Raw genomic sequence first — 16072 nt, forward strand, 5'->3', positions numbered from 1 at the left:
GTTGTTGAAGCCCTAAGACTGGCAAGAGCAGCTTCCAAATCTTCTATACTTATTTTGCTGGATCTGTCTGCTGCTTTTGATATGGTGAACCACCAGATTCTCCTGTCAACCCTATTGGAAAATGGCATCTCAGGAGCCGCACAAGTCCAAGTCGCAACATCTAACTACTAGGGTGCCTCAGGGCTCAGTACTTGGACCACTTCTCTTCTCTCTGCGGTCAGACGCTGATTAATCATCATCAATCATCAAACTGTACATTAATGAGGGAAAAAAATTAACTTAAATGATTTTAGCAAATGGCTGCAATATAACAAAGAGTGAAAAATTTAAGGGGGTCTGAATACTTTCCGTACCCAGTGTATATACACCTTGCTACGTGTACTGTGTTAGGCTAACCGAGACTTGTCATTTGCACTTATATATTGTTGCTCTTTTGTTAGTTTTGACTGCTTTTATTGTCCTCATTTGTAAGTCGCTTTGGATAAAAGCGTCTGCTAAATGTATTAAGTACAAAATTCGAATTTAGTTTTTCAGCCATTTTGACAGCCCTACTGTTTAATTTCAGCAGTGTCTCATTTAGCATTTATAAATCATAATTTCCAAAAATGTGTATTATTTATCCATTATTGGAAATTAAATATTCTCTAAAAATGTTATATATAGCTTGAATGATTATTATTGTTCTCATATGTAGAGCATTTTGTTGTGGTTTACAGGAATAATTCTCATGAGTGCGAGTAAATGATGAATTTCAGTCTTTTGGATGAGCTGTTCCTTTAAGGTTTTCTCATTCGAAGCTTCTCGCTTTAGCTTCCTGTTATGGGCTGTAATGGAAAGCCATCGAATCCTGACAGAAAGCAGACTGATGCTGTCATATGGCCGTGTGTGTTTATCTGTGGGAATGAAGTGATTGTGTCTTGTTCTAATGTATTTGTTTAGGCTCGAGGACGTCATGTGACGACGCGATTGCAGCTTGAGTTCAATTCTCTGGCTTCCTCCATTACAGGGACACGTCTGCTATCTGAATGTCAGCGCAGTCTAAATGTTTTCATTTGTGTCAACTGCTGTACGCAGAGCTGCAGATGGGAAAAGTGCATTGTGGGGGAAATGAGTAAATCCATCTCATGACCTAATTGGTGGCGTGTTTTTAGCAGCTTAAAAAGTCTTACATTGCATGGTAACCTCTCAGAACACCTATAATACCTGTATTTATAGCCCACAATCATGAAAAACCTGTAGACATATCTGGGAATTTCACAAATGTAGGCCTGGAGGAGTGATTTCTGTGAGCTAAAATTGAAAGTCATGGAAACTTGCATTTTTCTTGGCTTTAACTTTTTGAGAGTGCAATCTCATCCAGTAAATGTATGTGTGTACATAAAAAAAAAATACAGCAAAAAACAACATATATGCAATGCTGTTGTATTATATATGAAATATATTTTTAATAATAATTAAATGTATAGATTGGTTTGTATACATTATTCAAAAATTGCCTATAAATTATTTATAATTATTTATTAATTAAAAACCACTTAGCATGGCAACCACTACATTTTCTTTGGAAAATCTGGGAATCTAGTACCTATAATACCCTTTTTTTATCACCAACAGTCATGAAAAACCTACAGATATCTTGGAGTTTTACAAATTTAGCCCTGGAAGAGACATTTCTATGTGTCAAATTTGAAAGTCATTGAAATTTCTATAGCAAATAAGCATTTTTCTTGGCTACAAATTAGCCAGTATGATGACTAAACATTCATTTATTCACATTATTTATTTACTGGCCATGCAGTATTTATTTAATTATTTAAACCCCCTCAGAACACTTTATATACCCTAGAGTACCAATAATAAAATTTTTATACCCCAGTCATGAAAAACCTGGAAATATCTGTGAATTTTAAAAAACGTAGCCTTGAAAGAGTCATTTCTGTGAGTCAAAATTGAAAGACATGGAAATTTCTAGAGCGAACTGCATTTTTCTTGGCTCTTTGGGAGTGCAGTCTTATCCCGTATTCACATGCTTCAATTATCCAGTAATCAAAGTTGGAAAGTTATTTGGTCAAAAGGTTTGAGAAGCCTCTATAATAAAGATGCGCTTATGTGTGGTTTTGAATGAGAGCTTCTGCTTAAAGACTAAATGTAAGCGGTTGCTTTGGGGCAGAGAGACGCTCTTGTAATTTCGTTAATAACACTGATGCGCCTCGTTCTGGCCTGTGAGGACCAATGTGGATTTTGAACCGACCTTCAGTTCCTCTCCAAGTTTTACTTCTCTAATTCTGCCTCTATTCGTAGACGCCACTCAGTGGTATTCAACTCCAAACGCTAATGAACGGCCTCATCACATCAATGGCCATCATGGAAATTTTATAATGAGTCATAAAGTGCCTTAAGCATAAAGAAGTGACCCGGAGTCGGGATAATTACGGGCTGGCTAATGATGAAGTGTTCCCACAATCCTGACTGCTGCTGAGAAGCGTTCTCAGGCTTTCTCAGGTCAATCTTACCTGCTTATTGGCACTGTGTTCCTCTCACACCCTTATTACCCTTTCAGCCAGAGCCAGCAGAGCTGCAGTTAGGAGCACCTGGTTTTGCCTTCAATGATTGCAGGTTATTACTTGGTCCACAAATTATTCGACAGACTTGTAGGATATTGTATCTGAGAACGTAACTGGTTCTGGGTTGTTGCTGTCTTTGTGGTGTCATTCATGCCAGATTTATGCCTTTAAGGCACAATATACTCAATGTAATTTAATGGCAGCAACAGATGGCATGAAAGTAGCACTTATTATTCTCAGAATGGACAAATATCAACTGATCTATCATTACTTACATTATGACTTGAGTGATACTATATAAGACTTATAGGATATATTGGACACCCAGCACTGTAGTTATCAGTAAGAACATAATTTTATTATTTTTATTTATCCAATAATTTTTCAAATAATAATAATGTGTTTTTATAATAAAATAAAATAAAAATAATGTAATAATAAATGTTTAAAAATATAAATTTTTATTAAAAAAATGATTTTAGTTGTTTGTCAGGTCTTATGACTAGATGAAATGAAAGTAGCACTTACACAATTGTTATTTATCTCAGAATGGACAAATATTAACTGATCTATCATCACTAGTCATGTCAAGTCATACTGTAAGTAGAGCAATATTTTTGACATTTCAGATATTATTAGTAATATTATGAGTGATAATGTATTGAACATTGGCCACTCAGCACTGTAGTTTTCAGTAACTGCATTTTTAAAAATTCATTTATTTACTTATAAAGTAGTATTTTTTTTAAATAATTGTATAATATTTGTATTATTATTTAATATTTGTATTTATTTATTTTTTAAAAATTTGAAGAAGAAGAAATTGCTTGAAAATAATAATAATAATAATTGTTGCTCTTGTACTTTTGCCCTTGTATGTGTGTACGAATCACATTACAGGACTGGCCTAGAAATGGGTTAGTTGGGTCCTGTGACTTTGTGCTAGTGATGGTATCACCTTCCAGACTCCTCAGACAGGCCTTGTTCTGTAATCTTACCCATGTCACGGTATCGCTTTTGATTCCATGATTGGTCTGTGGGACACTTTCCAACCTTCTCCTGTGTCTTAAGGCAAACTCGCTTGTTTGCATTTCAGTTTGGCCCTTTAATTTAAAAATAAGTGCATTCTGCCCATTCTTGTTTTTAGTTTCCAGGTTTTTAATGATCTGCACAGTTCAGCCGTTATGTTGTCTGAACCATTCATCAATACCCATTTTCTCTTTTTCAGATGCAGCAGCTGTTCTATGAGAATTACGAGCCAAACAAGAAGGGCTACATCCGTGACCTCCACAACAGCAAGATCCACCGGGCCATAACCCTTCACCCCAACAAGAACCCACCGTACCAGTATCGCCTGCACAGCTACATGTTGAGCCGCAAGATCGCAGAGCTGCGCCACCACACCATCCAGCTCCACCGCGAGATCGTGCAGATGAGCCGCTACAGCAACACTGAGGTGCACAAGGAAGACCTCCAGCTGGGCGTGCCTCCGTCCTTCATGCGCTTTCATCCCCACCAACGTGAGGAGGTGCTAGAATGGGAGTTCCTCACGGGCAAGTACATTTTCTCGTCCTCGGACGGGCAGCCTCCACGTCGGGGCATCGACTCCTCGCAGAAGATGGCGCTGGATGACATCATCATGCAGGTTATGGAGATGATTAACGCCAACGCCAAGACGCGAGGAAGAGTCATTGACTTCAAAGAGATCCAGTACGGCTACCGAAGGGTCAACCCCATGTACGGGGCTGAGTACGTACTGGATCTCCTGCTGCTCTACAAGAAGCACAAGGGGAAGACCATGACGGTTCCTGTTAGGAGGCACGCCTATCTCCAACAGACCTTCAGTAAGATCCAGTTCCTGGAAGACGAAGAGATGGACGCCCGAGTCCTGGCTGCCAGAATCAACCAAGACTCGGACTCGCTGTCCTTCCTGTCCAACTCTCTCAAGATGCTCGTCCCGTTCAAGCTGAGCAGCCAAGCTGGTCTCGAACAACACGAACCCAAAGAGAAGAAGATCAACATCCTTGTGCCCCTGGCGGGACGCTACGAGATCTTTGTGCGCTTCATGGCCAACTTCGAGAAGATCTGCCTGATTCCCAACCAGAACATCAAGTTGCTGATTCTGCTCTTCAGCACAGATAACAACACGGAGCGCATCAAGCAAATCGAGCTCATGAGGGAGTACCACATGAAGTATCCCAAAGCCGACATGGAGATCAAACCAGTTTCCGGACCCTTCTCCCGTGCTCTGGCCCTGGAGGTCGGCTCGGCCCACTTTACCAATGATTCCTTGCTCTTCTACTGTGACGTGGACTTACTATTTACCCCCGACTTCTTGAGCAGATGTCGCGGGAACACCATACTGGGGGAGCAGACGTACTTTCCCATCATCTTCAGCCAGTACGACCCAAAGGTTGTCTATGCAGGCAAGGTGCCCAGCGACAACCACTACGTGTTCACCTCCAAAACGGGCTTGTGGAGACACTACGGTTTTGGGATCGTCTGCGTCTACAAAGGAGACTTGGTCAAAGCGGGTGGCTTTGACGTCTCAATCCAAGGTTGGGGACTGGAGGACGTGGACCTCTTTAACAAATTCGTCCAGTCCGGGATCAAGCTGTTCCGCAGCACGGACACCGGCATCGTGCACGTCCACCACCCCGTGGTTTGCGACCCCAACCTCGATCCCAAGCAGTACAAAATGTGCCTGGGATCCAAAGCGTCCTCGCACGGCTCCACGCAGCAACTGGCGGAGCTGTGGTTGGAGAAGAACGACCACGGCTTCCGAAAGATCTCGAACTCTAATAACGAATCAATGAGGACAGAATAGACCCGGCAAGCGCACACCCAGCCACCCACCCGTCTGTCTTCCTCTTTATGGTGTTTTTTAACTACCTTATTTATTTTTTAAAGAAAAGACTTCTGTGGATATATTTTGAAATAAGAACTTGTTTTGTAAACTGTACAGGAGCAGCGTGACACTTTCAGACTCTGATCCTTTTTTTTAGCAGCGTAAGGAACATTGATCTATTTTACCAATCCAATACTGAGCATTATATTTATGGCACCTCACGTACAGACTGCTGTGGACCTCGCCGGAAAATGTGTCACGATGGAAGAGGGAGTTTGGACACGGACATGTGGTGTCTGGTGAACGGTAAATGTTTATTTGTGAATGTTTACAGAGAGCTATGAACAAGTGATTCATCCTTGGGAAAGGGGATCTATAAAATAACAATCTTAATTGTTACCATTGATCAAAAGTTGCTCCCTTTTTTTTGGCTTTTGGTTTGTTTTTCCAGTTTATTTGTCTGGGGGATCCATTGTAACACTGTTTTGTTTCCATTGATTTTGATTTATTTTTTATTGACTTCTGTGAATGAAACTGCTGGATGTAGATCTTTCCAACTCATTCCCACTGTCTAATTTATTGAACGTTCGGTCTCGTACGATATCAGACTGAGGTTGTGTATATTACAAATTGTATAACCGTCTCAGTCATGGATAGTGTTTTTGTTCCTCTACGTTTTCCTCTCTCTATCTTGAATTGCTTTTATTACCAAAGACTTTTTTGCACAGTTGCTCTAGGTGATTTTTTAGGTGTTTGAGCGTGCTTGTGTATGTGTGTGTGCGTGGATGTCCGAATGCAAGACGGTGGAGCGGGAAAAGCGTTTCCATTGTACTGTAGGATGGCGGTACCGATGACCAGATTTCTGTTCTACACTGCATTATGAACGCATGTCGACAACAAGCCACAAGTTTCATTTGCTCCTGTTTGTTATTTATTTTTTGATACGGTTGCATACAGGCCATTCTCCTGTGATTGAGCCATGCACTCCACAGAGGGAATCAGCCCAAACCGCCGACTCGCCTTCTGAAACAAAGACCGATCTCCCACAGTAGTTTCTTTTTTTTTTTTTTCATTCTTTTCTGGGGCGTTTTCATACTTCAGTTCCCTGTTAGCCCCATACAACTGGGACAAAAGTTTTATATTTAATAAAATGGAAAATGTTTATCAAAATGAATCATGTTTTGATTTCTGTCCAAAATGTGCCATGCCTTAAAGGGATAGTTCACCCAAAAATGAAAATTAGCCCATTATTTACTTGCCCTCAAGCCATCCTAGGCGTATATGAAAAATTGTCTTTGATCTTCCAAGCTGTTTAATGGCAGTCAGCGGGTTTTGCAGTTCATCAGTCCAAAAGAAGTGAAATAAAGAGCATCCATCCATAATAAAAAAGTGCCTCACATGGCTCCGGGGGGTGAACAAAGGCGTCCTGTAGCGAATCGATGCATTTTTGTAAGAAAAATATCCATATTCAAAGCGTAATAATCACTTTAATCTAGCTTGCGCTCACTGTTGTACACAGAAGCAGCTCCGGGAGGATGACGTATGAGGTCAGCACTGCGCATGCGCCAGTGAGTCTCGTGAAAACCAACGTTTGTTAACGGGAGCAAAGGAAGCAAAGTTTCCTTACTTTAGCAAAGAAAAACCAGTCTCCTCTTTGCTTATATCAAAATCCTCCGACATTCTTCTTTACAAATCCTCATTTTGTACTTCTAATTAGTGACCGTTGTTTTGTTTTGATCTCTTCGCTGCGCTTAGTTCATCACTTCTGAGTGGTGCATGCTCAAAGCTGACCTCATACGTCATCCGCCCGAAACTGCTTCCGTTTACTACAGTGAGCGCAAGCTAGATTAAAGTTATTATTACGTTTTAAATATGGTTGGTTTTCTTACAAAAATGCATTGATTCAATACAGAAGGCCTTTGTTCACCCCCCGGAGCCGTGTGAGACACTTTTTATTATGGATGGATGTGCTTTATTTCACTTCTTTTGGACTGATGTAATGCAACACCCGCTGAATGGCATTAAACCGCTTGGAAGATCAAAGATAATTTTTTATATAACTCCGACTGGATTCGTCTGAAAGGAGAAAGTCATATACACCTAGGATGACTTGAGGGAGAGTAATTCATGGGCAAATTTTCATTTTTGGGTGGACTACCCCTTTAAGGCCATTTTGTTTGCCTTTAAATTGCTTATTAGAGCATCCAAATACACACTTTTAAAGGAACATTCCAGATTCAAAATAAGTTGAGATCTATTGGTAAGTCACAAACAGATATTTACTGTACTGCATATGTAGTGCATATGTAGTCATATGTGACAAGAAATTAAGTGTCTGCATGAATTATTCCATACAAAAATGTATCCAGTCTGAATCATCCTTTTAGCAGCAAAACAGCTTTTTAGTAGATTGCTTTTATCCAAAGTGACTTTTATGCAAGGATAAAAAAATACATCAGTGAGTATTTTTCCTGGGAATCAAACCTCTGACACTAGTAAGCCTGTTTGTGCAATTCTTGAGTTTTCTTAAGTCCTTTACTGGTATCAATGCCAGGTTTAACAGCTCTGTGTCATCATGACCGGATAGAACGATTGGATTTAACTTTGCATAAACAATGTTAATAAACAATCTTTCACACAACCTAAAATATTATGACTTCCATTGGGGGGACATTACTGTTTTTATGAGTTGTGAAATTATGCTTTCAATAGCTCAACTTGCATTAAACCCAGAAAACAACTAGAGTATCTAATCTCATGTTGTGTTGCAAGCCTTTTTGACCCAGAGAGGATTTTCTTCTTCCTGAAAATGCTAATCACATTGGACTAAACCACATTGTTTTTTTTTTTTTTTGCTTTTGGGGGGATTTTTTGAGTTTCTGTTAAAAAATGATTGAAAATGAAAAAATGCTTTAAAAGGGTCCTATTATGCTCTTTTACAAAGTCTTGATATTGTTTTGGGGGTGTACTAGAACATGCTCTCATGCTTGGTGGTTCGAAAAACGCATTATTTTTCACATAATTTACATTATTAAAATACCTTTCTCCCCAGCCTGGCACAAACGGCTCGATTAGTTCTGGCTTTGATGAAGGTCCGCCTTCCGAAAAACAAAATGTGTTGTGATTGGTTAGCTGTCCCAGTGCGTTGTGATTGGCGAACAGCTTAGACAGTGTTTCATTACTGCCCCACCCCTTGCTCTGTTTTTCAGCAAAAGCTTTTTGGCGAATCCGGCACTGTACTCCCTCGTGTTGTGGAAGCTGTCCTCAGTAAAATGCACAGCACACAATAGCAAATCGGGGTTATAATGCTCAGGGACAGAGTTAAAAAATAAATTGCAACCACTGTTTCCTGACATCATCCACTTTCGGAAGCCCAAACAAAGACGTGAAAAAAACTGCGTTTCAGGCGGTCGCACACCGGACGAGAAGCTCAGCGTCGCGTCGTGCCATGTCTTTAAAATTCAAATACTTTATTTTCTATGAGTGTAGGCACACCGGTGGCACTGTTCGGCGCCCGGCTACGTCGTGTTATACTTGTAAGAATTGTTCTAGACATGCCAATTTGACGCTACAGCACAGCAGCTCTTCTTCTTGGTGTTCTCTGATGCACTAACTCTGCAGCAGCACTTCTTCTTCATCGTCTCGTCTGATGCACTCACTCAACCAAGCGTTCTAACCACAACCTCGCCCCTCCCCACCCCCCAACCATTCGAATTTCTGTAGGTGGGAATTATTTGTAATGATATTCCAATGAGCCGCTTTGTGATATCACAAAGCCCGGAAAACAAACACTGTAGTCCAAACGAGCCGTTCCTTGTAGTTCTTGAAAAGGGATTTTTAAAATACGAAATATCTCCCTTTGGAGTGGACTGAGATTTGTAACTTTCTAGATCTTTTTTATGCCCAAACATACACACTACACACTGACTAAAATTTAAAAAGTGAAAAGGCATAATAGCACCCCTTTAAAGTTCTTATGATATATTATTACCGAATGTTGAAATCTTTTTATGAACTTGATTTCTTTCAATTAGCACAGGTTTTGTGTTTCTTTTTGGAACCGACTGATCGTAGGCCTCATTGATCTGAGTTTATGCACCTGTGCTAATTGAAAGTAAACAAGTTGACAGTGAGATTGAATCCAAGATTTGGTGATAATATAGCATAATTTTTGACCTGGAATGCCAAATTAGGAAATGATTTTCTGCACAACACAAGAGTTCATAAGTCAGAGTGAAATTACATTTTTAAAATTAAATTATGTCTTTAAAAGTCTCATTGTTAAAAGCTTCCCAAGTTGTGACCTGGTAGAAGAGTTCAGAAGCGAGGAATGGATGGTGAACGGCAAACATTCCAGGTAATTATAGGAGGGCCCCAAAACTGCAGCGGCCAACAAGCATCACCTTCATGAAACGCAAGTCTTCACGCACACATGTGGAGAAACTCCCACGTAAGACCTGAATCGATTCACCTTTCCTGCCGTTGACCGTTACTCGATTTAAAACATATAAGCTATACCTTTTTATCCACACCACAAAATCAATGCTATCGAGAGATCTTATTCAGTTCTGTACTGGTTCTGTTCCAAAACCTTGTAGCATTGTTATAAGATACCTTAAACTTACACTGCATGTATCTTAAATAGAGAACGTTTTCACATTGCAAGAAACTTGATGAAAAATCAATGCAAGATGGCAGATGAACTGAGAGAAATGTTTGAGATGAAAAATGCTTTTTGAGATGATACTCTAATGTCACTATATGTCTCTTCTGAGGACTGAAACAGTCTCTTATGTCATTTTCAGGTCAGATTCGTGGTGCCTCAGCAGGCAGCGAGCAGCTCACTAGGTTTTGGAACGGAGCCCATGTCTCTACCTTTTCCCTCCAGTGTTCCTGCCCTGAGAGTGGATTCTAATCTGCTTTGTGGTTTTCTTTTTTCCTGCTTGAGTTTGAGTCACAGCACCTTTTGACGACAGCCCTGCTCGATTGTGCAATTCCCTTTATACGGGACTATGATTCAGCAGATATCTCACGTTTGACATGAGCAGCCTGTGCTTCGTTTGACCCACTGCTCCTGATATTCCACACACACACATACACACACACACCTTTAAAATAAGATTCCTTGTGTGTGTGAAATGGGGCACTTGAGGAATGAGCAGGTTTAGATGTTTTGCTTGAGAGACTGAGAGGAGTTTTTGTCTGTACTTGAATATCTGTGGTTTTCTTAGCGAGTAAACCATGCTCATTTAAATACGTTTATTTTCTTTCTCAACATTTAGCTAAATCCAACACGGTAACACCATACTGAGGATAAAATTACACTACCCCCCCCAGTTATACTTTTAATAAAGTGCTGGATTAAAAGTCAGTTCTGTTAGAATTTAAATAAGGAAATACACCCTAAGACGCCATGCGTTTGCAATGCGAAAAATATATCAGGGTTATTACCATTAACTAAAGCCATAAAAAAAGAAATTAATAAATAAAATAACTTATTTTTCTCTTTTTTAACATTGACTTGTAGTACTAAAGCTAAATAAATTAAAACTAATAAATTAAGTGAATCTTTTATAATCTTGAATAATCTTAAAAATGAATATGAAATAAAAAACATAAAAATGACAAACGCAACAAATGCACTAAAACTAGCTAAAAGTGGTCAATAAAGTAATTCGTACTGTGTTTGTGTGTGTGTGTGTGTATATATACTGTGTGTATATATATATATATATATATATGTGTGTGTGTGTGTGTATAATCAATCTGTTTTGTTTTAAATCAATATTTTAGTATAATTTAATATACATTTTATATATATATATATATATATATATATATATGTTTATAAATAATATAATATATAAATAATAGATAATAATATATCAATAATATATTATAATTGATCATTTATAATATTTCATTTTATATAAATACTTAGATTTGTGTGTTTTAAATTATTTTCTAAATAGATACTTATTTACTTATCTAGTTAACATTTCTGGTCTCGCATGTTGAGATAAATGACCGTGTAACCCAGAGCCAAAACCATAATCGACACTGATATTAGACCCAGATATTCAATAGCGGTCTGTCAACATGGATTTTTAATTTTTATACACCCCCAGAATTAAATACTTGGTTATATTTTTGATTGTAACCACAGAGGCTTTAACTTCTTATAATCATCCATTTAACCCTGCAAAATCAAATGAATACTTAAAGTAAATCTTTAACACAACCACATCATATAAAAGAGTTTCTGATGTTCTTTAGGCAACATCCTGATGAGCTTTAGACTTTATGGAACAAACTCCTGCTTTGTAAATAAGTTTGTGTTTTGCATGGCAGTCGATGTGCTTATTGATTATTCAAACATGTCAGGACTAAAACTGAATGCCGCCTTTGTTAGGCTGCCCTCTCATTTATTTGCATGAACATGAATTTGCAGTTTTATGATGTTCATAGTTGATCTGCTGACCAGTGTTAAACTGAATGTTCTGGTTTAATGTGTTTTAGTGGTGATCTGACTGGCCAGAAGAGCTGAAACCAGATTAATAATGGTGGCTGGAGCTGGTTTAGTCTCGCTTGAACAGCAGGGAATTGGTTTTAATGTGAAACAGTGCTGTGTCATCACCTGGCTTTCAAAAGACCAAATATTACCCAGCCATGATTTTTCCTGGCACCTTGCTGCCAGTCTTTGGCTTGAATCTCTCTGGCTTGGCTTACGGCTTCTGCTGCTAAATGACCAGTTTCTGAAGTCCTTTACTGACACAACTGCTGATCTGTATCAAACTACGATTTTTATTTCTTTGGTGGACGATGTGGCCAAGTGGTTAAAGATCCAAGCTGGAAAAAACATGAAAAATGACAAATGTTCCAGGGAAATTGGCAAAAATGTCCAGGTTTTGGATTTGTTTTCCTATTGTTTTCATACTTGCTCATAGTAAAGACTGAATTTAGTTTGACCAATAGCGTGCAGGTATTGCACACACTCGACCAATTGTGGCGTGGAGGAGGCGGGATCTACAGAGAACGATCGAAACAATCAAACAGCCTAATATAAAGTAGCCTATGTGGACTGTAGAGAGCACAACAACAGATAAATAAAGACAAAACCCGGACATTTTAGGGAATTTAGAGATCATAGCCAAAAACCTTTGGATAATAATATCAGATGAATTAGTAATAGTTAATTTGGTGTTCAGTTGTAATTCACAGGTTTTCAGTTCAACATTACGAAGACACTTCAAAGTATTTATCCACACAGCAGGTGTCATGATTAAACTGAGCTGACTGGGTCACTAAAAATTCCTCACAGATCATTTAAAATACATTTATTCAGACGTGACCTAAAATACTGATATCTGTGTGAGTTGTTTACTCCTCTAATTTCTACCTATGAAAGCCCTTTTCTGTCATGGAATTAATAAATACATAATACAACTTTTCCCTCACAATTCTGAGTTTAAATCTCACAATTCTGACTTTTTCTTGCAATTGTGAGATATAAAATCCGATTTGCCATACTCTTCTAAAAGACTTTTTCGCAATTGACAATTTGTAACTCACATTTCTGAATTTTTTCCTCTGAATTCTGAGTTTACATTTGGTAATTATTATTAGTATTATTTTTAATTGAGACTTTTTTTATCACACAATCTGACTTTTGCATATCTTACAATTTTGACTTTTCTATTAAGAATTGTAATGGAATGCAATTTGAAGTCAATTCTGACTTTATATCATAATTTTGACTTACAATTTGCAAGAAAAAAGTCTGAATTGTGAGAGAAAAAAGCCACTTTTTTTTCTTTTCCAGTTTGAGTGTTCGGTTTGTTCCTCCACGAACAAAAGAGGCGTTTTTTAAAAATCATATTGGCAGGATAATCAGCCAATCACAGCACGATGGAGGCCCTGCCTCCTCTCACGTGAGTCTCACGTTCCTTCCTCACGTTTGATGCATGCTGCTTTCTGATGTTTTCACTGGTTTAGTCATAAAAAGACGTAATATTTGCATTAACTTTGTTTTTATTTTTGTACTGTTGATAGTTTTCCCCATTTCTTTCAAGAATAGGCATGGGGTTCAGAGAAGAGCCGATCAGGCTGCTGTTTGAAGCGCAGGTCACACATCTGTCTGAACAGTGTTCCCGCGCTGAAAGCGATATGAACACACCGCAGAGCCGGCTGTTGTTCCGCTCTGAATAAGTAATAAGAGTCGCCTCTCTCAGTTTGGCCCAAACCTCAGCTGTTTCCATTAAAGTTCCTGTCATGTATTTGTGTGACATCTACTGTATTGTTCGACAGCAGAATGGATGATGCCTTGCTGGCACTGAAGCGCGTCTCTCTCTTCCTCCACATCTAACGATCATGAACGTGTTCCGTTGTTCCTCAGAAGCCAGACTCCAGATAAGATCGGTTTGGGCGACGTGATGTCTGGATGTGGATGTGGACAGATGCAGGCCGTTCATCATGATCATCATCATCAGTTCTATATATATATATATATATATACACACACAGTATACATGTATATATATATAAATGATTACAAAAAATGTTGTTTTGACAGGAAATGGGGACATTTTCATGATGACAAATTTGAGAAATGTCATTATCCACGTGAACAATAATATACAGACTATAAGAGAATTGGAAAATGTTTTATATTTAATTTTACTTCAGCATTTTTATTTGAAGTCTTTCAAAGCATTTTTTTGAACAGTTTGATTTGTATCTGTTTTCTGCTAAATGTTGCTCAATCTTACTTATAACTCTGTTGTTGTTTTGGTGAAGTTCTGGGTTGATGTGCTGTATAATCTCTCAGGAAAGATGAGTCACTGCTCTTTTTTTCATGACCCAAACAGCTCTGAATTCAAATTTGTTAAACTTTTAAAAGCAAACTAAATCAAATGAACAAGGTTGTTCCAAACTACATGATCGGCCATCCATTCATAGAGTGAGTGGAGCTCAAGCACTTGAATCATTTTATCATGCTCTGCTTTCAAAGAAAACAACGTTTACATTTACATTTATGCATTTAGCAGACGCTCTCGAGAGCATCTGCCATGCTGCTTGTGGGTTTTGGGGAAGGTGATTAGCATCCATGAAGCGCCTGCCCATCCGCGTGCCAGCCAAACTTCCCCCACATTATACCGCTGAACTACACTGCCATTGTTCCCGGCCAAGGAAATGCAAAGATGGGCTTTATTTATGTGGCTTAAAGCTCCTGCAAATCAGCACTTTTGAGCGTCTCTGTGTGAAACATTTCCTGTTCATTCTCAACCCAAATCCTAATGCCGAATTAAAGGGATCAGGTCTCCCAGAATTCAAATTCTGTACTTTACTCAGCCTATAGTGTCATTCAAAACCTTTATGACTTCTCATACAATGAAAGTCGACGAGGAATGAATATTAAATCTCTTTCTCACACATGTGACTTCAGAAAACTTGGAATATACAGTGGTGTGATAAGGTTTTTGCCCCCTTCCCGTTTTTTTAATTTTTTGCATATTTGTCACACTTAAAAGATTCAGATCATCAAACAAATTTTTATATTACACAAAGATAATGCAAGTAAATACATTATTGAAGTTTTAAAAAAAGGTTATTTCATTTATTAAGAGAAAAAAGCTGTCCAAACCTACGTGGCCCTACGTGAAAAATGAATTGCCCCCTCCTGTTAAATCATGAAAGAACTGCAATTAACCACATTATATTATCTTTGTGTAATATTAAATTTTTTTTGATGATCTGAATCTTTGAAGTGTGACGACATATACAAATAAAAAAAACAAAAAACAGGAGGGGGCAAAAACCTTTTCACACCACTGTAGCTCTTGGAATACTTTTATTATTTAGCCTACTTGTACATTTGAATATATCAGTGGGAAATGTGTAAAACATTACCACAAAAAAAGTAGCCTAAATGTAAAATTTATCAGGGCAAAAAAAAAATTCCTACATTTAAAAAAAAAACTTCACAAAAATCACTTTCGAGTCCATGAGTTCGCCAACCAATGGTATGAGAGGAGCACAGCTTTCACTCTCAACCAAACTAACATTACTAGCCAATCAGAATTTTTTGCTCTTATAAACACGAGATGCGCATAATAGTATCCAATTGCAGAGTCGCAGCCCTGATGAATGGAGAAGCGCAACGCGTTGAAAAAGCTGCAGGGCGCAATGGTCAAAGATGTCCATCTAGCGCATATTTAGATAGAAAAACAAATTAAAAAGCAGCGGAGCTTTGTAAACAGCTAAGAGTAATCATGTCATCTCCATAAGAACGATATGATCGCCAGAACAAATTTACCGGGATTTTTGAAAAGGTCCTGTTCACACATGATCTATAATGATAACTTACCGGTAATTTACCAGTAAAGACTGTAACTTGTCTGTGAAAGGGGCTAAACTCTTCCTCTGCATATGCTGTGAATTTGAATTGCTTAACGTTCATCTGGAAAAACTGGTATTTTAGTTTATCTGGTATTTTAACAGTGTAGTTCAATAAAATCATGTAATTACTTGGTTTTTATATTTTATCTGAGCCAATTATTATTGCCTCATCGTTAATTTATATATAAATAGTCATACAAAAGCCTGGTTTTCACTTAGGTCTGTTTGTGTTACTAAAAATATCAGATTATTTAGTTGTCAA

The 16072-nt window shown here is 38.3% G+C and overlaps 1 protein-coding gene across 1 annotated transcript in view; it reads left to right on the top strand.

The window, feature by feature from the left end:
• LOC107562679 (chondroitin sulfate synthase 1) overlaps positions 1 to 6536 on the top strand; it is a 95301-nt gene extending 88765 nt beyond the window's left edge. Inside the window, exon 3 of the mRNA XM_016247370.1 lies at positions 3793 to 6536. Coding sequence (XP_016102856.1) covers positions 3793 to 5391 — 1599 coding nt within the window. The 3' untranslated portion in view covers positions 5392 to 6536. The remainder of the gene's footprint in view (positions 1 to 3792) is intronic.
• The last annotated feature ends 9536 nt before the right edge of the window (positions 6537 to 16072 follow it).

The sequence above is a fragment of the Sinocyclocheilus grahami genome, unplaced genomic scaffold, assembly GCF_001515645.1.
Source record: "Sinocyclocheilus grahami isolate Dianchi unplaced genomic scaffold, SAMN03320097.WGS_v1.1 scaffold24.1, whole genome shotgun sequence".
Classification (NCBI taxonomy): Eukaryota; Metazoa; Chordata; class Actinopteri; order Cypriniformes; family Cyprinidae; genus Sinocyclocheilus; species Sinocyclocheilus grahami.